At 49.0% G+C, this 26,160-nt stretch overlaps 1 protein-coding gene across 2 annotated transcripts in view; it reads left to right on the top strand.

The window, feature by feature from the left end:
* LIN9 (lin-9 DREAM MuvB core complex component) overlaps window positions 1-26,160 on the top strand; it is a 490,456-nt gene that overhangs the window by 263,039 nt on the left and 201,257 nt on the right. For both annotated transcript variants that reach the window (XM_085610417.1, XM_085610416.1), the window contains one exon: window positions 5,059-5,216. In XM_085610417.1, the coding sequence (XP_085466543.1) occupies window positions 5,059-5,216 (158 nt within the window). The remainder of the gene's footprint in view (window positions 1-5,058; window positions 5,217-26,160) is intronic.

The following is a 26,160-nucleotide window of genomic DNA, read 5'->3' as shown; positions in this document are numbered from 1 at the left end:
CGGCATAGAGGAGCACCGGAATTGGTGCACCCCCCATGCTCGGGAAATCCTTTGTGGCAGACGTTAGGTAGCCCTCCAAAGAGTTCACGTAAAGCGTGAACAACATTGGCGCCAGGATGCATCCCTGGCGGACCCCTCTAGTGGATCTAAAACTCTCAGTACACTTTCCGTCGGTGGTCATTCTGATGCGGGCCCTCAGATCTTTGTGGAGCTCCGCCAGAAAGTGTATCAAGGAACTGTCGAGGCCCATCTCCAGCAGCATTGCCCACAACTTAGATCTATTAACAAGATCAAAAGCTGTGGACAGGTCCATGAAACCAAGGAATAAGCTGCCCCCTTTTGCTCTGGTATATTTGGACAGTATGAGGTGGAGGTTGAGGCATTGGTCCTCAGTACTCCTCCCTGACCTAAAGCCATATTGTGCCTTGGACAAGATATTATTCCCCTTAGCCCACGCAGAAATCCTCGCCAGGACAGCCTTACTTAAAATTTTTACCGAGGAGTCCAGAAGCGATATTGGTCTATAGCATTTTGGGTCTCCTCTCTGCCCTTTTTTGAATATTGGGACGATTGTAGCTAAAGACCAGGACTGAGGGAAACCCACTATTGCAGCGGCGTTAAAAACTCTAGTTAAAATATTTGCCCAAAACAGTGAATTTGCCCTGAACATGTCCGCTGGCACTCCATCGGGGCCCGAGGCCTTGCGACCTGCTGTCTCCTCTATGGCTCTAAGTACCTCACTGGTTTCAAATCTCACAGGCTCCATGGGGCTCTCATTTACGGGGATTGTGAAAGGGTCCGGCTCCCTGTTACTGTCATAAATTTTTTCGAAATGGCATAGCCAATCCTCCTCTGGGATATTTAATTCCTGTGCTGAGTTTTGAGCGCCTGTAAGTAATGGGGAATTTATTATTGTCCAAAACTCGGCGCTATTTTTCAGAGTGGCTTTATCCCTTAAGTCCTCCCAAGCTTTGCTTTTTTATTCATTTTTACGCAAAGTAGTGGCCGTGTTATACTCCTTTCTTAATCGCGCCACAAGCTCCCTATCCCTTGGGCGAGTATTGAGGGCTTTTTTAAGGCGGTTATGAGCTTTACTGCAATTTTTATCAAACCAGCCTTTAGCCGGCTTTTGTTTGGCCCCCTGCCCTTTGGCTAAGAGACTGCTAGACACAAACCGGCAAATATCTTCAAAGGAAGATATGATATCATTGTGCCCAGCTGACGGAGTGGCACACACAATTAACTCTTCCGCGACTGAGTTGGATAAAGTTATGAAAAATTTTTCCGGTACAACCGTCTCCCATTTAAGTCTTCTCCCCTGATCCTTTTGCTTTACAGGCAATATAGTCCAATGGAGAACAACAGATTTCGACAAGAAGGCACTATTTGTTAACACCAATCCAACAGGATTATGATCACTCATGGGCATAGCAATTGCATTATATGAAATCACATAATTAAGAAAATATCTCGAAACAAAAATAAAATCAATTATCGAATCGCTAGCCCTTCCCGTGTAGGTGGCAACCCGTGTACTATTATCATAAAATTCAGGTTCAAATAGCTCATTTTCCTGCAATACATGTTCAAGTGCCCGACCCTTCTGTGTGTGTTCTAAATGAGGGGGGGACACGCTGTCTGGCCCGTCTGATTCCACCATAACACATTTTGAACACAAATGAACATTAAAATCACCCATTAAAATGAATTGATACAGAGTGGAATGCTTGTCTCCGTAGAGAATTAAAAAATCAGATAACCAATTAAAATGCATGGATTCTGGATTACTGTTAGGAGCACTATAACAGTTAACCAACAGTAGTTTACCACCATCCTCTAAAGTTAACTCCAGAATAATAAAGTTATTGGAGGCGCAGTCTATCGAGATCAATTTGCCTTTTAAATTCACCGAAACCAGCATCATGAGACCTCCTTTGTTCCGTCCGGCAGGAGAAGGCAAAGCAGGGACAAAGAAGGATGTGAAGCCATCTATCCAGTAGTCACACTCCAAGTCCCAAGTCTCTTGCAAGGCGATAACATCATAACGCTTTACAAAGTTTTCCCAATTGGGGTCTCCCTTCTTAGCCCGCAACCCAGCAATGTTCCAAGATAACAGTCTAACCGTGTCCCCATTGTCAATAATAATCTCTGGTGAACTGTTCTTGACCGCCTCAGAAGAAGGTACAAGGACCGCTGGTGTTGGTGCCGCTACGGCGGCGTCCTCTGTACCCTCTCCCTCACCCCGTCAATCACAGAGGTCGAGGCCTGAGAGCACATTAAATCTGTTATATGTTGTAATGGGGGGACCAAATGTACTAGGGTTATCACGGCCCTGCAACGAATTTTGATGAGCCCAACTGGGCCCCACCGGGGTGAATGGATTTGATCTTGGTCTGGGCAAGGAGGGAAAATTGGCCTGGTTGTAGAAATACCCAAGCGGACGAACTCGGATACTGTTACTGTCCTCCAACAGGGATGCTGCCCGTAGGAGGACTGTGGCCACATGTTGTGGGTATTTAAAGTTCACAACCACGCAATCCCCTCTGCATGATTTCCTTGATGGGCCAATCCAATTCACTCTCCTCGTCGTAATAATATCTCCAGCATGTTTAGAAGGGAAACCACATTTAGCACCTAACCAGGCCACCACTTTGTTTTTGAGAGAATCATGCGCTTCCTCTTGCGGCTCAGAATTACCTGAGCAAAACGACGGAACATTTGCAAGTACGATGACATAAGGGGCGCAATCCGGGGGCAAATTAATAGTATTGATGCGTCTACATTGTGCAGCATTAGCGTTATATAAGGGGCCAGGTCTCTGGAATCCCCTAGCCTGATCAGCATCCAAATCTACTGGTGGGGAGTGGATGGCTGGGGGAACAGTAGGGTTGTTAACCGGGCAACTAGCCGGAGGGATCGAGGAAGGTGGGTTGGGGGCTTTTGTGGCACTATCTCCCATGACTTCGGGACTTGCTAAGCTAATTTGAGGGGGTAAGGGATTCACCTGAGAAAGTTTAACCAGCTGTTGGTCCAAAAGACCTCCTAGTCTTTAAAGCTCCGCATTTGCGGTGTCCAATTTGACTGTAAGACAGTCAATGGAAGCCTTAAGTTTTAGGTCAACAGCCGCCTCTATACGTTTAATTAGCAAACCAAACTGCTCTGGGCTCAGTGTAATACTGGGTTCCTTTATGATCTCTGCATTTGGTTTGGATTTGGGGGAGATGTAGCTATCCGGCAGGTGATTTTCCCCTCTTCTCCTGTGGACGGTCTTACCCCCCCTCTTGCTTTGCTGCCTTCTGCATGATCTAAAGGGTCTCTTTCCCCTAATTTCTTCCAATATTTCTGTCTCTTCCTCAGAGTCAGGGCATAACGTATCATTCATTGTAGGGACCATCAATGCAGTATCAGGCTCCTGGTGGATGGAAGCTACTATAGTACTTATTGGCTCGGTAGCGTTTTGTTCGCCTAACATGCAGTCCACGCTTCTTTCGCCATCTTGGGAATCCTCCAGTGTAGCAGCTCTAGCTGGAGGGAGGGCGTAATCTAGAGCGTCTGCTTTACCCAAAGAAGCCCTTCTATCATCGTTGATTTTGGTCACCCTTTTAACAAGAAAATTATTCATGGAACCAGCCCCCGTGACCACCTTGTTTTTCTTAGGGCCAGACATAATAGGATATGGGCCGAGATTAAATGTCAGCTATAACTACTGACTTGCTGCCTGCAAGGTCTCACAGCCTTAGACCCAGGCTACTCCAGGTAATAATGCGCAGATTAACTCTCACGGGATCTTGGAACAGTTAATATCTCTACTCATGCGTGACAGTTGTCAAAAAACAAAAAGTCACGAGCAGGCTCAAAGATGTTACGAAATCCAGATTACAGCCAATGTACACTATCGCTGATCAACTCCACAGCAACACTCATGGAGCAAGAATGTGAAAAACAACAGCAGTACCTGATATGGGGCAGATGTCCTGGAATCCGATGTCAGAGGGATGGCCCAGCCCTGCCTCCTTCTGCCCCTGACGGCCACAGACGGCCCGCCCTTTGCCCGGGCTTAGCCCGGCGCGGTCCCGCGCGCGTCCCGCGAAGCGGGTCTGCCCGGTCTCTTAAAGCGTCACCTGGCGCTCACAGCGAGTCAGCTGTACGCGCCGCCGCTGGGGCTGCCGGGAGATAGAGTCCCGGGGCGGCGACGCGGTGGTTGTGCTCCTCTGCTGCTCGTTGGCTGCTCGTTGGCCCCCAAAAATGACTCCTGGCGGTGGTGGCGTAAGGCAGGTAAGACTTCCTGCTCTCCCCCCTGCTCCACCGGTCTGCCCGGTCTCTTAAAGCGTCACCTGGCGCTCACAGCGCGTCAGCTGTACGCGCCGCTGCTGGGGCTGCCGGGAGATAGAGTCCCGGGGCGGCGACGCGGTGGTTGTGCTCCTCTGCTGCTCGTTGGCTGCTCGTTGGCCCCCAAAAATGACTCCTGGCGGTGGTGGCGTAAGGCAGGTAAGACTTCCTGCTCTCCCCCAGTTATGCAAAAAATGTGACGCACCCTCATCACCTTTCAATACTAATAGTTATTAGCCATGGTGGAGGGAATACATTCAAATTAATAGGCTGCTTGCTTTAGTATTAGTTAATCTTCTATTCATTCATAATCACCATGCTTCTTTTAACATTTGCTGTAATATTTTTGCTTCCATTATGCACTAGAATGGTTTATAATAACTTTATAAAATTCAGGTCCAGATTTCCTGTGTGTAGTCTCTCGGGAAAAAGGGCTTGTGTGTGCTGTTTTGGGAGAAAGGATTAATTGAACCCACTCAAATACCTATGTATCTGACTATCCGTTAAGTTCCTTATGCAAACTCCATCTTTGTACAATCACTGCAGTTTCGTGGGACATAATCATTTTGCAATTTGCTATACCTGCATAAGGGCCAAGAAAACTCTTCCAGGTGTGGTCCAAATGGAGCCTTAACCCATTATGTCTGACTCCGTCGTTGGGTAAGTGTAAATACTTCTACCCATTTTCTCATAAGTTCGCTAAACTGTATTTTGTATGCTTAATTTTAGATGTTCATCAGCGTTCTTTGAAGAGGAGAGGTCAGCCTTACAACAGAAACGACAGAAAATCCGCCTCTTACAACAGCGGAAGGTGGCAGACGTCTCTCAGTTCAAAGATCTGCCTGAAGAAATCCCACTCCCCCTGGTTATAGGAACAAAAGTCACAGGTAATGTCAATAAAATATTTAAATATCATAACCTAAAAACTTCATGACCGCACTAAATTGAGTATTGCCTAAATGATTAGTCATTAAAAGGCTAACCTATACAGGCTAGAGCATCAAGAAATTGTTCTTGTGAGGGCTTCCTGTCTCTGAAAATTTACAAGTTAGCCCCTTGTCTAAAAGATATCTGGGGGTCCTTTATCTGGTAGCTGGTGTAGTAAACAGGGCTTCTGTTGCAGTAGCCGCCCCCTCACCCCACTTTTTGCTCCTGCAAGTGCAGGGATAGACTCCTGACAGTTTGTGAGATAGATGCTGGGTCCTAAGACCTCATGAAGGAGACCCTGTCTGAGGGCTTTGGACTTCGTACTGAAGAGTATAGTATTAAGTTCAGGGAGACTCAAAAAACCTTGAATCAGACCTAGGTTGATTTTGTGACCTTTTCAGTCAAGGCACTGAGTGGCTGATTAAAAGGTAACAATATGCAGGACTATGAAGGGCTGTACAATTTTATTATGAAGGAGCACATTTTAGCAAACTGTACATCTGAAAAGTTACATATGCATCTGTTAGATACATCACTTTCCAATCCCAGTGAGCAGTAAGAAAGCTGATGAATGGTTTAGGACTAGGATTCACGAAAAGCATAGGGGGGAGATTCCAAGAAAGTGGGTGGGATTAAGGCCCACAGAAGGGTAAAGGAGGTGGTAAGTCCTCCAAAGAAGTTCCTTCAGGGACCCAGGCCCCCACAAAAGTGTATAGTGCATCCCATCCCTACTCTAGTGGTGAACAGAGTAGTGGGGACCCTTAGCTTAAAGTCATGGGCTGTCAGTTGCAGGTAAGTACCTGTGTTTTATGGATACAGGCCATGGGGGTTCAGGTCAGCACTGTAGGGGCCAACATGTAGCATCAAAACTGCACCACCAGCGGCACGGGGCGGCTGGGTGAAAATGAGGCGTTGGGTGCCCTATGGGAATCAAGGGATATCCTTTGTCGGAGACAAACGCTGCAGACTTGTCCAGAAGACTGGCTGAAGGAATCAAACGACTGGAGAGGTGAGATGGATAGTGGGGGGATGCCAGTACACTGCCGGTTGGTTCGTCCAAGGCCTGGGGCTGCGGGTGCAGGGGTGTCTTTAGGCATCTGGTTTCTCTCACCGGATCCGGTTGCGGTCAGGGGGACCTTTCAGGATGAGTCTACAGGCATTCTGGGGGAAGTCGGGAGAGGTCGTCCAATGCTGGATCCCAGGTCAGGATCACCGGGGAGACGTCACTGGATCCTTGGGCCACCTGGACTCTGGCTGTGGGCGACATGTGCCTAGTGGTGCAGGGGTTGCTCATCCACCTGGATCCAGAGTCCTTGGGTTTTTCTTGCTGGACAAATCCGGTGTCCATCGGAGAAAAGAGTCTTTGTCGAAGGCAGCTCAGGTCTCTGGGGTTCTTGGAGGTTGCTAGCTGCAGGACACACCGGTTTCTGCAAGCAGGGCTCTTGAAGCGGGAGACAGACAAGTAGTGCTGTGCCAAGTCAGCTGTCATCTTCCTCCTTCGTTGCTGCATGGCCCTTCAGTCCTTTTTCTTAGGTCACCGAATCTGAGGAAAAAGGTTGAGGGAATCCCCTAAATACTAAATTTAAGGGTGTTAAAGATGTTGGAGGGCAGGAGCCAATGGCTACTGTCCCCTACGGTGACTACATGGAGAATTCTCAAGAGAGGGGTTCACCTCCGCTCCTGGCCACCCTAGGGGCGTGCCATGCCAAGGTAGACAATCCTACTCTGCTTACTATTTGTCCTGCCTGTCCTGCTGCCAAAACGTGGGGCTGGGGCAGGTGGGTGGTCATCACCTCTAGTTGGAGCTGTCCAAATCCGCATAACACTAGGTGAGAGCCTTTGAGGCTCACTCCCAAGTTTTGCTGTTCCTGCAAGGGGGAGGTGGGAAGCACCTCCACCCAGAGCAGGCTTTGCTCCTGATCTCCGAGAGCACAAAGGCTCTCACCCAATGAGGTCAGAAACCTGTCTTGTGGTGGCTGTCTGGCAGGGACTGGTCAGCAATACACTAGAAGTCGGTTGTTTTTCAGGGGGTATCTCTAAGATGCCCATGTGTGCATTTTTATAATACATCCAGCACTGACATCAGTGTGGGTTTATATTTCTGAGAAGTTTGATACTAAACTTCTCAGTCTTCAGTAAAGCCGTCATGGAGCTGTGAAGTTTGTGTTGACGAACTCTCAGCCCATGTCCTCAAAATGGCTTCACTGCACTTAGGGTCCAAGAATAGACTCGGACACTGTAGAGGCATACTGCTCATGCATCTAAGCCCTCACCTGTGGTATAGTGCACCCTGCCTTAGGGCTGTAAGGACTGCCAGTGGGGTGACTTACCTGTGCCACAGGCAGCGGTGGGTATGCATGGCACCCAGGTAGGTGTAAACACAAGGAAATGATGGACGGAGTGCTGAAACTTTTCAGACACTCACCCCCAGTCACAGATCTGGGTTGAATCCATCATCGTTCTTTAGCTCACTTCGCCACCCCAGTTCAAACACAGCTATATGCAAATCAGTCTTGACCCCTGTGCCTCATGGGAACAGTCTAGCCCGAACTGCCAAGCCAGGTCTTCCCTGGACCTGAAACAAGCATCCTGGGACCTGTTTCGACTAACAGCCCTCATCATCCAGGCTAGCTTGAATCCAGTGGCAAAGTGAGCAAGGGACCCACGTCTGGGCATACCCTGCCAACTTAGGGCGAACAAAGCAAACACTAGGAAATGATGAACGGAGCACTGAAACTGTTCAGACACTCATCCCCAGTCACAGATCTGGGTTGAATCCATCATAGTTCTTTAGCTCACTTCGCCACCCCAGTTCATACCCAGCTATATGCAAATCAGTCTTGACCCTGTGCCTCATGTGAACAGTCGAGCCCGAACTGCCAAGTCATGTCTTCCCTGGACCGAAAATAAGCATCCTGGGACTGGTTGCTGGCTAAAAGCCCTCCTCAGCCAGGCTAGCTTGAATCTCGTTTTAGGTCTCGCCTAGGCAGCCTCTTAGAGACATGCTGCATCTACTCTGTGAACTTTCAGCATGCCCATCACTTTTCATTTGTTCCTTGCTTTTCAATACCGAATCGTTGCCATTTGTCCCTCCTTTTGGTGTGTTGTTCCCTCCCATGTACACTGGCCCTGTTACAGGTCTCATTTCACACCTGGCCATCTGTTACTTTCAGCACACTATTATTTTGTTTTAGACTTGGGGAGGGGGAGAGAATAAGGGATTTGGCACTGGGGGCACTATACACAAATATTAGAGCATTTGAGTATCTAATGTGATGCCTTAAAAAAAGGGATGTCATCCCTGCATCACTTAACATAGACGTAAGATAACAAACTGTCTCTTAGCACATGCAAAATGATTGATACAAATAAGTCTTCGAGTCATCCTTATGCTCTCCAATTCTTTCTTTAATTAGGTTATGATTCATCAGCCAGCCAACACGTGTTTTTCTTCAATTGGTGTTTCACCCTACGACTTCCTCAGGGAAAAATCCTCTGTGTCAATCTTGTCTTTAGTCTAGTTCCCCAAATTAAAATAGTAGCAGAAAAGTCATAAATCCAATTCCAAGTGCATGTGTGCCCCTTAGACGGGCTTGTTACCAGAGTATGGGCCAGAGCTCCATAACTTCTATTTTGGCTTGTTCATCCATACCACGTTTGTTGGTTTCTAGCCATAATACAAGCACTTGTGTTTTTAGTCGCTCCGTTCCGGTTTATTATTTTATAGCAGTAACACGAGCGAGCCCGCCAGGGGAGTTGACCTCCGATAAAAAGTGCTTAATGACAAATGCATGCGGGGTCAGTGTGCAGAGGAGGAGGCAGCCCGGCTAGGGACAGCCTGAGCACCTCAGGAGCTGTGCGATGCTCCGCAGATGGCTCATCTTTTTAAACACAGTTGCCTCGCTGTTGTGTCTTGCAGAGCTGACTAGACAAACCAATTCCTATAAATTACAGTCCGTGTGTACAAATATATCAACACCAACGACATCCCGCCGTCGCAAGCCCTGTGTGACTCCCTCGCCACTTTCTTCCACCGCAAGATAGCAGACATCCACGACAGCTTCAACACACAGACAGCCCCAACTGACAGAAACACAACAGACTCTCCGCACACAATCGACCACGACCCCCTGCTAGCCTGGGCCTGCGTTAGCACCGATGACACCATCAAGACCATGAGCACGATCCACTCCGGTTCCCCGTCAGACCCATTCCCGCACAACAACAATCTCTCCCTCGAGACCGCGACCTTCCCAGAGAGCTGGAAACACGCCGAGATCAACGCCCTACTTAAAAAACCCAAGGCAGACCCAAGAGACCTCAAGAACTTCCGGCCCATCTCTCTGCTCTCGTTCCCGGCCAAGGTCATCGAGAAGATAGTCAACAGGCAGCTAACCCGATACCTCGAAGAAAACAGAATCCGGGACCCTTCCCAGTCAGGGTTCCGCAGCAACCACAGCACCGAGACCGTCCTCATCGCCACCACCGACGACATCAGGACCCTGATGGACAATGGTGAGACCGCAGCCCTCATCCTCCTGGACCTCTCCGCCGCCTTCGACACCGTCTGCCACCGCAAACTACGCGCACGCCTCCACGCCGTAGGGAATTGGTGACAAGGCTCTGGAATGGACCACCTCCTCCCTCTCCGGCAGAACCCAGAGCGGGTATGGCTCTTAAGAAATATAAAATCTTCGGGAAAAAGATCCTTTTAATAATGTTACATCTTCCTACCAGCGTAAGTTTTAAATTCTCTAAACGTCGAAATTCAATCTTAAATTTGGCATTCAAAGGATTTAAATTATTCTCCATAATTTTAGACACATCAGCTGTAATTTCTACACCCAGATAAACCGCTTTTTGAACCACCCGAATGTCATTAATTTGTAAACCACTACTAGTCGATATTTGAGATTTAGTCTGGTTTAATCGATAACCTGAGTATTTCCCAAATAGATCCGCTTCTTTCTCAATTTTCCGTAGGGCAATCAAAGGGTCAGAAGTGATAATAGCAAGGTCATCAGCATACGCCAATATTTGTGTATTTCCCCCGACATTCTGTACTCCAACGATCGAATTGTTGGCTTCTATTTTCCTGACTAGAGGGTCTATATAGAGTGCAAATATTAGTGGTGAACAGGGGCACCCCTGCCGAGTCCCTCTGCTAATTAAAACTGGGTCCGACATTTCTCCCATGATAGAAATGCGGGCCGTCGGATTACGATACATAGACTTTAAAGCTGTAATATATTTATCCCCCAGTCCTCTATCCCTTAGGGTTGCCCATAAAAAGGGCCAGGAGACTCTATCGAACGCCTTCTCTGCGTCAAGAAGGATGAGTCCGATAGGGTCCCCTGTAATGCCGCCAACATCAAAAAGGGTAATGAACCGTTGGATGTGGTCAATTGTGCTACGTCCAGGCGCAAACCCATGCTGTGCTGGCGAAACTAATCCCTTAATTAGAATTGCCAAGCGACTAGCCAATATTTTAGCGTATATTTTGTTATCACTATTTATTAAAGTAATCGGTCGATATGAAGCCATTTCACTGGGTAGTTTTCCTTTTTTGGGGAACACCACAATATTGGCATTCTCCCAAGAATTAGGGACCGCCAAACCATTCTGGGCATTTAAAAATACATATTGCATTATTTCTAGTAGTGATGAAGATTTTTTTTTATAAAACTCCCCAGGAATAGCGTCTGGTCCAGCAGCATTACCAATAGCAAGCGAGCTGATAGCATTCTGAATTTCTTCAATTGTAATTGGAGATTCTAAAATTATTCGATCTTCTAGACTTAAATTTTCTGTTGCTATTTCATGTAGAAATTCTAACATTGCCTCTTCGTCATTGTTGCTATCATCACAATAAAGTTTCTGATAAAAGCCATGAAAGGCAGCCCGAATTTCACTAGGTTCAGTGACCGGCCCTCTCCGCGGGTCTTTTATTAATAATATATTTCCATGGGTGGTTCGCGGTCTTGCCCGCATCGCCAAAACATGGCCTACTTTTTCCCCACATTCATATAAACTTGAACGCCAAGCAGTGTATTTTCCTGCTGCTTTGATTGTTGATATTTCCACAATCTTAAATTTAATAGTGGCAACTATATTCAAAGCCTGATCTATTCCTTGTTTACTAATAGTGGCCTGAATCAGTTGTGTTTCAGCTGTAGTCAATTTCTGATATTGTTCACATAAAAACCTCTTCTCTTTTGATTGTGCAGCCCACAGTCGTCTCCCCTCTAATCCCAGCTTTTAGTGTATCCCAAATTATCTCCATAGATGCACTTCCTTTGTTCTCTTCTATAAAATGAGGAATCCACTCTCTTGTGTATTGTATATATTCATCCTCGTATAATAAGACTCTATTGAACGTCCAGCGAGAGATTGGAGATTCTCCAGTTTGTAACGGAATTTCTAGAACTAGTGGGTTATGATCTGACATCACCCGTGGGTATTTCTGTATATTAGATTTGGCTAATATTGCAAGGGTTACAAAAATATAGTCAAGCCTAACGTGAGTCTGATGCGGGGCAGAAAAAAACGTATAACCCATATCATGAGGTTTAAGTTTAGGCCACGCATCAAAAAGGCCATGACTCTGGCATAGATTAGATAGAGCTTTGAAAACCTTAGGTTTACGTCCTGAATAAAATCTTCCACCATTTATTCCATTTTCGTTACTCAAATTAATATTAACATCCCCGCAGACAATGATAGGGAGAGGCCAGCCCACCAGTTCAATATTCAGCCAATTAAGTAAAGTCGGATCATCTAAAATCGAGCCATACAAAGAACATAAAGTAAAAGTGTGACCCTCAGTAAAGCATTGAGTAATAGCCTATCTAATATATGAGTCCGACTTAGAGCGGGCAAACCTTAAACCTGAATTTTTCTTCCCCATAATGGCTACTCCCCTAGTGCGGGTCCCCTGCGTAGTAGCTGAAACTAAATTATAGTCCGTTAATTCATTAATCTTAATCCTACTAGCTTCAATACGAGTCTCTTGAAGACAGATGATATCTGCCTTCAAATATTGTACTTCGATATCAATCCTACGTTTTTTCCGAGGATTATTCAAGCCACAAATGTTAATAGAAGCTATCCTTAATTTTTTCAATGCCATATAAAATGTATCATCGTAACATTCTTCTTTCTCCCTATTTAACATCCATTTCCTAAAAATTGCAACTTCTGACCTTTTCAATAAGACCAATACCATAGCTACACCGTCCCCCCCTCGCCCCCCTCCCACCCCCAACCCCTGGCAAAAAAGGTCTCGAGATCCTCATGATGCCTCCTGTGTAGAATTGCAGCCCCCACCGCCCATCTGTCGCTCCCCTGAAACCAAAGAAAAAAGAAATCAAAAGAGAACCCCCCCCGTCCATGCCTCCCCAGACTGTCTCCACTCTAGTGCTATACAGTTAAAAATAGGAATTTTTAAGCTTAGATAAGGGCCCAAATGTAAGCAAAAATAAAAGACTTGTTCGAACCTTACCACCTTCCTCCCCCAGTCTATCAAAAATATCAATGTGTTCCTTAATGGTACCCTCAATATCCCTCTCAGCCCCCCTTGAAGTATTTCAAATATTCTTGGGCTTGAATTTCCGAATTATAAATAGTCTTAAGTCTTGCAGGGCTGAGTAGGAAGGCTCCTATTTTTTGGAAAGGAGAGATCAGTTGGCGTATTCTCCATCTTCTCTCTACCGTAATATGACAGAAGTTTGGTCTTACGAAAAAAGAGAGACCCTCTGCCGAACGTCGAGATTCAGGCCTAGCTTTGTCAAACACCGCTATGCGTAATAAAAAATTGCCCAAAAAATGTATTATGCCTCTAGGCTTATCATTAGTCCTGTTTCTTCTTCTTAAGCGTGACGGGGAAGCGATGTACTCGTTGGATTTCCTTCTCCCAATCCCACTGCCCAAGACCAGGAAAGCCTCCTTTCATCAAACGCAACACAAAGCTTCTGAAATCGTCCCCCTCAGCGTGTTCAGGGATGCCTAGTAATCTTAAATTATTACGACGCTGACGATTTTCAAAATCTTCAAGCTTCCACATAACGTCATTCATGCATGCCTCATTTGTAGAATTTTGCTTAGTGGTTATCTCCACACTTGTTTCTAACGTTACCACTCGTTCTTCCAACACAGTTGTCCTCTCTGCTATCTCAGTGCATGATTTATTTACTTTGCGTATTGCACCCTGAAGTTTCTTTGTTGCAAGATGAGCTTGTTTATGTTCCATTCTTGCCTCTCCTTGCATTTGCTTCAAGGTGTCATAAATCAGCGTCATGGACGGAGGTGGATCATTGACTGAGTTATCAGCTGTTCTAGCAGCCTCAATACCAATATCCTCTTTATCCCCCAATAGTTGAGTAGTTGAGTAATCCCATCTAAGCTGGCCATGATCCGAACCTGAGCGCCCTGATTCATGAGGAGTGCCATTGCCCTTAGCTTTCCTCCTTTGCTTAAGTAGAGAGGGGATTTTTTTGTGTGTGCTTGGATTGGAAAAAAGCTATCGGAGTCAGTCTCAGAACTCTCTGAAATGTCGCTAATGTTAGACACCTCTGAATCTTCATTCAGAGAAAATAATTTTTCCCTGTGTTCAGATGCACGTGTACACTCCTCTAGTATAGAATTAGGCACATTTGTTGCAGAAACAGTTAACATCTTAATTTGGCCCATGTCTTTATCGCTGTGCATGTTGCGATCATTATCATTATTCATTGCAATTGCCGCCCCATCATTGTCCATACTCTCAAGGCCACCCGGACTCGCAAGGTCTGCCAGTAGAGAGCCGGAACCAATCACATTCACAATTACCGATTTATTAATATCAGTTGTAGTACTCACAATATCTCTGGCCATGTCCTCCTCAGTTATTTCAGTAATTTCATTTATTTCCTTGGCTCCACCATTTTCTAATTGCTTTTCAGAAGAAGCTATTGGCATCTGCTTCTCTATATTTTTCGATTTAGTGGAGTGTTTGCCCAGACCTGAAAAGATTCCAGGGATCACTCTTTGCTTGGCCACCTCCGTCACTTCGTTAAGGGATTGATCTCGTGCTTTGGACTTCATCATCTCCCCTTGATTTAAAGATGCAGTAACTGTGGCAGTGTCTCCAATTTTGTTTCCGCTGACAGTTTTCCGTAGAGCAGATCGTCCCGCTGTGTTTTCAGCGCCGGGCTTATCTCCCGGCTTGTCTTCGCGGTCCCGCCTAGTCTGCTTGGGCGGCATGTTGAAATCACTCCGCGTCCTCCGCACTACCGCCGCTGCTAGCACCTTTGGAGCCACCCACAACGAATTGCCGAAAGACCGGGTAAGACAGTGTCTAATTCTTTTATAGAACAAATCGCGTCTCCGCGTTATCGCTACGAGCGCCCTGCTCGCGTAATCCATAAGACCAGGGAGGTTAATTAGAGGAGGTTTCAAGCCATCAGGAGCGTTTCATACGTCCGGCGTCCTGCAGCACTCACACAGCCGCCATCTTGCCAGCCCTGACACAACAAGTACATTTCTAAATATTTGTATTGTATAACAATTAATGTAAGACAAGAGTATGCATATAATGGCTTGAGGGTGGAATGCTGTCAGATGCAAGCACATTTACAAGTTACCCTAAAGGAATATCCTTTTAGGGCCTTTCATTTGGTAAGCACGGAGAGATTAAGTGATTTGCCTAGAATCATAGGATGTTGAGATACACTTTATGTATGGAACTAGTTACAGTGCATGCAAAACTTACAAACCATTAGGCAGAAGCTTAATACCTGCCATGAACAATTGCATTAACAACGCAAAACACAAAGCAGTACATTCAGAACTGACACAAAACTTGTTTTTAACTTATCCCCAAACCCTCCTTTTTTTCCTCTTCACTTTCACCCGCCCTCTCGTCCCTGTTTTTCATCCTCTTGCCCCTCACTGTTTCTTCTCCCCCTCTTCTTTCTCTCTCCCCGCTCGCCACTCCCACCCGATTGCCTAAGCCAAATGCTTGTCCATGGGCGAGACTTACTGGCTTTGCTAATGCTTGTTAGCTACTGGATGCTGGTTTTCGACTCTGACAGTGCGCAGAGGTCTGCTAACCAGACCTTGGTGCCAGTGCTCCTTCCTTAAAATAAAGTGATGACTGATTGTTCTACATTTGGCAAAGGACTTTAGCACCCCTGTATGTCCCTGGTAAATGGTACCCCAGGTACCTAGGGCATGGGTACTATAGAGGGTCCCTAAGGGCTGCAGCCTATCTTATAATACCCTAAGGGACCCACACACAAATTCCACACAGAGCGCCATGGCAGGCTGTATGACATGGGACAAACCATGAGTGAAAACATGACATGACACACTCCTGTGTGCCATGCCAAAGTCACTGCATTTAATATATGTAAATTGTAAATCAACCCTACAGCAGGCCTTTAAGCCCTAAGGCAGGGTGCATTATAAGAGGGCATATCTGCATGAGCAGATATGCCCCTGTGATGTCTAGTTCGATTACTAGATATTGCAAGTGAACAGGGAAGGCATCTTAAGGTATGTAGTGGTCAAACAAGTTTCCCAGCTACATAATTGTTTCACTGAAACCTGTGATGTTTGGTATCGAACACCTCGTATCACTAAACCCACACTGATTCCAGTGATGAATTTATTAATACGTGCACCCAGAGGGCACCTTAGAGGTACCCCATAAGCCCTATTAGTCCTCTAGTGTGCTGGCTGACTGGTCCTGTCCAGCCTGCCACCAAAGACAAGTTTCTGACGACCCCCCCCCACCAGAGGTGAGAATACAAGATATTTTTCATTACGATGTAGTTTGTTTATATAATTCATGGATTTTTACAACAGCTTCTGTGAGTTTTCACAGATTTTCATTACCATGAATAGTTGTAAAAACACCTGTGGAGCTAATTGGGGCGGGGGTAGAGGGCAGCCCGACATGTGCCTGACTTAGTAAAGAAGGGGAGGGGGATTGTCTTAGGATTTCACACTCTTCTAAGGGAACAGACTCTGATAAGGATCTGGCTTGATGGGGGCCCACTCATTCCTGGCTCAGATAGAACAGGTCCTCACCACCATAGTTTGGGTGATTGGCAAGGTTTTAACGCTTCTACTCACAAATGATCCAGGTCTGATATTGGTCTTTCATTCACTTTTTTCCTGTTCCTCCTTTCTCTAACTAACGCCTCAAAGCGTACTTTGGGGCTAAAATTACCCCTTCATTTTACCTATACTATTTGTTGTGTTGATGAATGACCTACGTGGAAAATCCCAAACTCAATAACTATGTTAAAATAAAAAAAAATAATCTGACATATTGAGTGACTAGCCAAATAACCCTTTACAAAGGCAGTTGGCTAAATTATCCTGGTTCGTGAAATCTTTCTCAAGGGAAAGCAAATATTTCTTACCCTTTGGTAATGAGGGCTGAGGTTGAATTTTTATTTTTAGCATTTGTGGGTAGCAGATATCTGCAAGCAGACTGGTTTCCCTTCCGCTTATTCTGAGATGTTGGTTCCCCGCCTACAGGAATTATATCGGGCAGCACTTGATGGTGGCTCCCTCACACTCACCACATTACAAGCGACAGTGGTCTCGCTTCCGAAACCGGGCAGGGACAGTAAAGACATGGCAGGTTACCGACCTCTCATTTCTTAACACAGATTATAAGATTCTGAGTAAGTTGCTGGCAAACAGACTCCTGCAGTATATCCCCCGACTGATGCACACTGATCAGTCTGGATTTGTACCAGGTAGATGTACAGCTCTCAATATTAGAAGGCTTCACCATGTAATGACTCGCACACCCGCAGATGCGCATCCACGGGTTTGCATTTCCCTGGACCTACGTCAAGCATTCGATTCCCTCCGATGGTGGTATATGTTGAATACGCTACCCAAGTTTGGAATTGCGGTGGAATTCATGAACTGGGTGTGACTGCTGTATACGAACCAGACGGCGTGTGCTCGTACGGGGGCCCACATATCACAACAATACCAGATAGCACGGGCTGCCCACTCTCACCATTACTATTTATTTTAGCGTTGGAGCCTCTTTTACATAAGATCCGTACCTTGGCAGGACATAGAGGGATACGAATAAACGGCGAGGTGCATGTCGTTTCGGCGTACGCGGACGACCTCATCTTTATATTTTAATCATTTGGATGATGACTATGACCCAATCCCCACTCTTTTTTCTGCATTCCAAAACCTTTTGGGACTCCATCAATGAAAACAAATCATATGTATATTTTTTTAATGACATGACCTGGGCCGAACCAACTCGCTTTGGATGTTTACCTTTAAATATTTGGGTGTCCAGGTATATCGGGATGTGGATGATATATTAGATGGCAATCTGACTCGAGCTATAACACCGCTTAGAAAGCAAATACGGTTCTGGACTTCACCACCTATATTGGTACCAGGGTGTGCTGCCATTACTAAAAGGGTGATGCTACCGAGGCTGTTATATTACTTCGTCAACCTACCTATTATAATTCCGCTTCAGACGTTTAAATTATTGGACACTCTTCTCATTGAATTAATATGGGGTTCGGGACGTAGACGCATAGGCCTTCGCAAACTACAGCTGGCCACGAAACAAGGGGGACTGGGAGTTCCAGATCTGAGAGCTTATTGTTCTGCAGGCCAACTGCAATGGTTAGCGTATTGGATTGCAAGCCGCAACTTAGGAGAAATCACTATTACTCCCCAAGCATGGGAACGAGGGGAACTACACGCACTGCTGCTACCAGGCAGCAACATTCCTTTGACGGCGCTCCACTCTTGACGACGGCCTTGTTATATTGGAAGAAGGCAACGCAATACGCTAAGATAATGGCACCTTATGCTCCCATAATACCCATACTGGGAATCCCCCTACCATCGGGGACGGTAACTCTTAGACATATAGCGGCATGGATGGAGACTGGGGTGACCACACTAGGCACGTTCTTTACCAAAGGTACGTTATTGAATCATGGTACATTTGTCAGGGAAATGGGAGTGCCGAATAGACTATTTCTGCTCCACGCACACATCTCTTGTTATATCCGAACAGTGTGGAACCCAGGGGGAGAAGAGCCGTCAACAATGCACTGACAGGGGGAGGAGCCTAGCGCGCAACCAAGATGGCCGCGTAGGTGCGAGGCTCCCGAGGACCTCCGCGACCTCCTGAATTAATCCTGGCGATATCCTGTCCTTGTTGAGGGGACTGTGTCGGGGAACCCGAGCTGAGGCGCCACCCGTTTTTCGGGCTCGAATCGGACCCCGGACACCGGTGGGAGCACCGATCGAAGGTTGCGGCCTTCTCCTCGCCGGCCCCCCGGATTGGAGTAGTGGGGCGATCCGGGGACAAAGTGAACAACGGCGGCGGGCAAGGCTGGGCGACTCGCGTACCCCGCACTTTCACTTTCGCTTTTGCGCCCTCCTTGCCCTCAAGCGAGGTAGGGTTGCGGAGCGGGGTGCGGTGGTGTGGTCTTGTCCAAGTGCCCGGCTGACCCGCCGGCTGTGGGTTGACCTGCGGTTCGGTGGTCGCCCCCGCCCCCCCCCCCCGGAGCCCGTGAACTGGTATAGCGGCTTGTTCGAGGAGATTGGCACGACTGTGGGAGAGCAAGCATGTCCACCAAACAAGATGGCGACCGGGCGAAGGTGAAGACGACCCGCCGTGGCACGGCGCACCAAGCTAACAGTATGGACCGCTACACTCTCCAGAAGGGTTCTCCGGAGACATCGCGCACATCCCCGGCGGGCCCGACGGAGGCATCTGCTCAGCCTGTGGATCTGACCCTCCGGGACGTCATGGGCGCCATCGCAGAGATGAAGGCCTCGGTGGACCAGCGTTTCGACACCCTAGCGCAAAAAATAGACTCGGTCCTGGTGGATGTGAGCCTTGTGAGGGCAGACTTGTCCAAAACGAACGACCGGGTCGATTCCCTGGCCCACACCGCAACGAGCCTCACGACGGACGTGGTGGCCCTCCAAAAGGAGGTGCGCCGGCTTGGCCAGGCGAGCGCCCTGATGGACCGGCGACTGGAGGATTCCGAGGGTCGGGCCCGGAGGAATAATGTCCGTATTGTGGGGGTGCCGGAGGGACGAGAGGCGGAGGCGGCAGATCTTTTTGTGGAAGAATTGATCCTTACCCATCTCCAGCCCCGGGGGCTGAGTAAGCTTTTTGCGGTGGAGCGTGCACACCGGGTCCCTGGGGGCAGACCTAAGACCGGTGCCCCGCCGCGGCCTCTCATTGCCCGGATTTTTAACTTTCGGGACAGAGATGCTATCCTCCAGACCTCCAGGCAACAGGGACCGGTCAAGCTTGACAACATGGATGTGCATTTCTACCCAGACTTTACTCCGGCGGTTCAGAAGCAGAGACAGAGTTTTCTTGGTGTTAAACGTCGCCTACGGGACCTGAACCTTAAGTACTGAATGCTTTTCCCAGCTAAGCTGAGGGTGGAGGTGGATGGTCGCACGCACTTCTTTGACCGGCCCGAGGCGGCTGGGGACTGGTTGGACACTCTGCCTGGAGATCGGGGCCGGGGGGGCGGGGGGGGGCGCGGCTGGCGAGGAGGGCCCGCCGGATCAGAATTGAGGGGTGACTGAATAGGCCTTGCTCTGGACGATGTTCCTTCCCCATTTATTGATTGCATATGTTCCCCTCCTATGGAGGTCGTGCGGGGTCTGTTGGGGGCTTCCCTCCTCCTCTGGGGGACTAGTTAGTTTTTAGCTATGGGGCGACAGGCACACTGCACTTTGGGGGGGCTGTCTGGGCTCATGCAGGGGTGCAGGGAGGGGGGAGTTCTGTTGGGATGGGGGGGTGGGGGGGGTGTGTTGTTTGTTTGCACCGCAAGGCAAACCCGTTACTGTATTGTTGTTTTTAAGATGCTCTGTGGGGGACGACCGATTGTTTCGACGTATGATGGGGGGTAGGGATCTGACTGTGTTGTCATGGAATGTTAACGGCCTGGGGGATAGGATTAAGCGTGGTGTGGTCCTGCAGTACTTGAAACGTATTTCACCAGATGTTGTCTTCCTGCAGGAGACACACCTTATAGGTAACTCCTTTCAGGCAATGAATCGGCGGGGCTATCGTTTGGCGGCCCATTCTGGCTTCACTTCGGGCTCGCGGGGGGTGGGTATTATGATCAAGAACTCGCTCCCGTTGGAGATCGATGAGGTGCGCCATGATGAGAGGGGACGCTACACTGTCCTGGTGGGAAGAATGGAGGGTAGAGTGTTTATTTTGATATCAGTGTACGTCCCGCCTGGGTTACAAGCCACCACATTTGCGGACCTGGGGCACCTCCTCCTGGACCTTCCGAGTGGCCTGCTGGTGGTTGGAGGGGACTTTAATGCGGTAGCTTCTGGGTCTATGGATCGCCATCCCCCCAGGGACCTCCCCCGGGCACAGGCGTGGCTGCCCGGCCTTTTAGACACGCTGGGCCTGGTGGATTGCTGGCGACTAAAGCATCCCGCACAGCGGCAATACACCTTCCACTCGGGTGCCCATGGTAGCCTCTCGCGGCTTGATTACATCCTTGTCCCGGCGGCCCATGCAGGGAGGGTGGGGGAGGTGCGCCATCTGGCGCGGGGTATCTCAGACCACTCCCCATTGCTGTTACATTTCGATGTCTTCCCGAGGGGGGATGGCAGGGTCGCTCCAATCAATGCATGGTATTTGCGCGACCCCACCATTCGTGCCGATTTGATCAAATCCTTACAGCGTTATTTTGACGAGAATGTGGGGTCGGTCCCTTCGGCCATCTCCCTGTGGGAGGCTTTTAAGGTAGTTCTTAGAGGGGAGGCCCTCTCCTTTATCTCCCATGCCCGGCGGCGCGAGCGGGAGGAGGTGACCCGGGTAGAGGCCGAGATTGCAGAACTGGAGGGTGAACTGGGGAGCGGGGTAACAGATGCCAAGCTGCATGTTCTACACCTAAAGCAGGCGGCCTATCGGGCCCTCGTCACGGAGGCAGCCAGGGGCCTCGGTCGAGAGCAGCAGGGGCGATTGTATGATGTGGGTGATAAGGCTGGCAAATTGATTGCGTGGTTGGATAAGAGGGAGAGAGCGAGTCGCGTGGTTCCTTTGATTGAGAGGGCGGATGGTGCGTGTGTCACCGAGCCGGAAGCCATTGTCTCCTGCTTTGCGGATTATTTCCGCGAAGTCTACTCCCCGGTTTCCCCCTGCTCGGAGGAAGATTCCCATGCCCTGCTTCGGGACATCGCACTGCCCTCCCTTACGGTGGAGGACAGGGATTCGCTGGACGCTCCTCCCACCTCGGACGAAATTGCCTTGGCTATTCGCTCGGTTGCATCCGGCAAGGCCATGGGCCCCAATGGTATCCCCATCGAACTATACAAGCTACGCCCGGATGTGTTGGCGCCCCACCTGCGCGCGATGTTCCTGGCGGCACACTCGCAGGGTTCCCTCCCGCCGGACCAGCGTCTGGCCACAATCGTGGTGATCCACAAGGAGGGGAAGCCCCGTGAACGGGTCGCCTCCTATCGGCCGATCTCGCTCTTGAACGCGGAGCCCAAAATCCTCGCCAAGGTGTTGGCCAACCGGTTGGTTGGCGTGGTGGGCGATTTGGTCCACCAAGACCAATCTGGCTTTATACCACACCGCAACACGGCGCTCAATCTGCGGCGCTTGCACGGTGTGCTCGCGCGTGTCCCATTTGTGCGGGAGCCGGCCATCTTGGCGTCCTTGGACGCCACCATGGCGTTTGACACGCTTGAGTGGCCATACATCTGGGCGATGCTGGCGAAATTTGGATTTGGACCGGGCTTTATTAGCTGGGTCAAATTGTTGTACTCGGGCCCCTTGGCGCAGGTGGTGGTGAATGGGCGAGTCTCGGTCCCGTTCGCGCTGGGGCGGGGCACGCGACAGGGTTGCCCCTTGTCACCTCTCCTGTTTGCACTGGCCCTGGAGCCCCTGGCGGAGTGGCTGCGGTGGCACCCTTCCATCCGTGGTCTCCGCTGGACCCCCGAGCATGAGGACCGTGTGTCCCTCTATGCTGATGATATCCTCCTGTATCTCGCCTCCCCGCGTAAATCACTGATCGTCCTGGTTGATGTTTTGCGCTCATTCGGTCGCAACTCAGGCCTTGTCATCAACTGGGCGAAATCCTGTGTATATGTGCTTTCCGGGGAGGCTCCGGTCCTACCACGGGACTGTCCGATCCAGATTGCCTCCCAGGGGTTTCGGTACCTGGGTATATATATCACTCTTGACCCGGAGGCTCGCTATGAGCGGAATTTGCTGCCCCCCCTCCAGCGCTTGAAGGAGGACGTGGTGCGCTGGCGGCGTCTGCCGCTTTCGCCGCTCGGCCGAGCGGCCTTGTTTAAAATGATGTCCTTGCCGCGCTTCCTCTACGCCCTCCAGAATACTATGGACTTGGTTCCGGCACGCTACTTCCGTGAGGTGGAGGGCCTCCAGCGGCGCCTGTTCTGGGACGGGAGGCCGCGCATTGCTTTGGCTAAATTGACGCTCCCGTGGTACGATGGGGGGGTCGCCCTCCCGGACATTAAACGGTATTACTGGGCCACCCAACTGGCTGCAATTAATCATGGCCTTTACGGGCCCGCCTTGAACCCGGCGTTTGAGATGGACAAGATGCTCCTGCCCGGTGGCGACTACAATCGAGCGCTTTACTCTGCCGCGCCCGACCCCCGTCTGACGGGACCGACGCGTGTCATGGTGCGTGTCTGGCACGCGGCTAATGCAGCTATGGGGTGGAGGGACCGTTTGACCCGGGCGTCACCGCTATATGCGTCTGAGAGGTTGGGCTCCCTGTGGACATCGAAGGGCTTTGAGAAGTGGGACACGATCGGAATCAGCACTGTGGGAGATCTCTGGACGAGGGGGGGATTCAAGACTTTTGCGACGCTGCAGACGGAGTTTCAGCTGCAGGGCAGTGAGTACTTTCGGTACCTACAAGTCCGCCATGCGCTGGGCTCCGTCTTCCCGGATGTCGCGTCCATTCCGGAGTCTTCCCCCCTGGAGGACAGAGTGCTGGATGGCCATGTCCCAGACAGCACGATCTCCCTCATATATAAAAAACTGATCAACGACAGATCGTGCCTGCTGACTAGTCTCCGCGAGGCCTGGGTTGCCGACGGGCTAGAGCTGGACGACGAGGATTGGATTTCCGCGGTGGCCTCTCCAAAAGAGGTGGCCATCCCGGCTCGCCTTCGTTTCGTCCAGCTTAAGATCCTTCACCGGGTTTACGTGACGGGGCCAAGGCTTCTACGTATGGGCTTTGCTGGTGACGGAATGTGTAAGCGTGGCTGTGGCGCGTTGGCAACTTTCATGCATATACTGTGGGAGTGCCCAAAGGTGGAGCGATTCTGGCGTGGTGTGCATGAGGTCCTGCGTGTGGTTACGCGTGTCGCGCTGTTGCCTGAAGCGAGGAGATGCTTGCTGAATGTGTGGGAACCAAATGACTATTCGGTCCCGCAGACGCGGTGGGTGACTCTGGGATATATGATAGCTAAGCGTGACATTGCCCAATTGTGGGGATCCCAGAGGCCCCCTGCGGTGTTGGCCTGGAAAGAACATATGGATTGGTGTATGTTTCGTGAAAAGGTGGTGTATGTGGCGAGGGGTAAGCCTGGGGCGTGGGTGAAAATCTGGGGCCCCTGGAACGCCTACCGCGGGGGTATTTGTGAGCCGCCACTGCTACCGGCTGCCTCGCCTGCTCCGTCTCCCTAGATGGCCCCCCTCCCTCGGCCTTGGGCACGCGGTCCCCCAGTCCCTGATCTATTCCCATTCCCCTCTCCAGAGTTCTGCTGTTGGTTGGGATCCCCCACTTACGGAGCACGTGCTGTCACTTTGGATCGCGGGTTGCCTTGCGGGTGTGGTTTTTTTGTGTTTTGTTTTGATAAAAGGGAACCGTACTGTGGGCATGGAGCTATGCGGCCTGCAACATTGATTTCTCCTGTTTTGCTAATCTGCACTGCCAAGAGACTCTTATTGTATGTATGCAATATGCTTTTGTCACTCTAGCGGCCGGCCGAGTGGTTGTAGGCCCATACCTGTAACTTTTTCAAACTGCAATAAACGGTTTAAAAAAAAAAAAAAAAACAATGCACTGACACACATGCAATATCTGATGGGTAACGGTAGTCACCTGACCAAATGGTTATACTGGGGTATCTGTACACACACTTTAGCATCACTTCAGTCAACCCGTGACAAGTGGGACACGGAAATTGGCCGTGCACTCACGGATAAGGAATGGGAGACACTACTGGAACACCAGCGAAAGGTCTCCAGAAACCCAAAATTTACGTTTATACAGCTTATGATCGTTCACCAAGCGTATTTGACCCCGCACAAACTAAGCTTGATGTTTCCCGATGTGCCGGGTGACTGCCTGCGCTGCCGCTCCCCAAATGCCGGTTTATTGCATATGTTATGGGACTGCCCGAGGCTGAACCATTACTGGTCATCAGTGCAAGAAATAGTGAATGGTGTAGCCCCAACACGGAACATTAGGAGACTGGAATATTGCTTATTGGGATTAGGGTTCAAGGGAAAGAAGGGAAGCCCTGCCCGCAAATTTGCTAACTTGGCATTGATTTTAGCAAAAATAAATATAACTATGAGGTGGAAGGCTGCCAGATCCCCCTCAGTATTAGACTGGTATGACGAGCTAGTCCGCTGGGGTAGAGCGGAGGGAGTCGAGCTTAAACAGGAGGAACAAAGGGGGCTGCAAAAGATACCCATTTCGCTAGAATGGAATGCAATGTTGGAAGAGTTCGCGGCTATAGATCTGCAGCCATAGAAATGGAACACACGTATCTGTGATGAAGGCGTGGCCATAATAATAGGAAGAATACAGTGTGGGACCGTATACCCTTTGTGTACTGCTCATATCGCGGAATGTAAATGTGCCATTGTATATAACGGGTTCATATAGTGTTGTTGACCAATAGGCATGTATAAAAATGTAAATCTGAGTCCGGGAAGGGGTGGTGGGAGGATGGGAGAATTTCTTGTTTTCTTTAATTTCATTTAACAATGCAATGTATAAGCTAGGAACCACTGGCTATGAGATTTGTACTGTTGTGAAAATCAATAAAAATATGTTTTAAAAAAAAAAGCACACTTGTTTCCCTTCTTCATTCAGCCAAGCAGAGAGTGCCACAGACCCCACAGTTATTTGTTGGTGCACTGTGGGGAATGGTTGCTACCAGGCTGCTTGATAATTTCTGTATGCTCCCATAGCAAGTAAGCTGAAAGCAAGCACACCACCACAACTTCCGAACTCATCCTATGGGTAAGTTGCGGGATTACCTGGTACATCTCTAGTAATTAAGGATCAGCCCAGAGTATATAATCCATTATGGCTCAGGATGACCAAAATGTCATCGACTGATCTGAGCCATTTCTTTTGCAAAGTTAACTGAAGGTTTTGCTGGACACCTTTGTCACAGGATGCTTTCACATCCTTGATTGTTCCAAAGGACTACTCTATATTCTCAAGAAAACATCCTACGTGGATGACACTACAGTTAAAATTAAATTCTTTCTCAACAATTCAGTGGTGGCAACCCATCAGACTCTTAAGAAACACAGAGCTCCACGTATAACACTACCTCTGGTGCAACACCTGTTAAATTACGTTGACACCAAAGGATGAACTAGCCTCTCTTTGGGCTCCAGTTTCATTTCCCCAACCACCTTCTTGTTTCCTCAAAAGTTAAGAAGTTTTGTTTGTATTTTGATTAAATCATGGGCCTTTTTGTTCTGATAGGGACAATTGATGGCAGGTTTTTCCAAAGATTGTTAAGCCCTACCTTGCCTTTCATCTCCTCTTCCTGTAAGGTATTGGTGCTTGGTATAGCTGTGAACTCCAGATTAAATTTCAGCAGCAGCAGCCTCTGCAGAGTTTTCGGCTT

Source organism: Triturus cristatus, chromosome 6 (assembly GCF_964204655.1).
Source record: "Triturus cristatus chromosome 6, aTriCri1.1, whole genome shotgun sequence".
NCBI classification, from domain to species: domain Eukaryota; kingdom Metazoa; phylum Chordata; class Amphibia; order Caudata; family Salamandridae; genus Triturus; species Triturus cristatus.
This window is presented reverse-complemented; position numbering and strand designations above follow the sequence as displayed.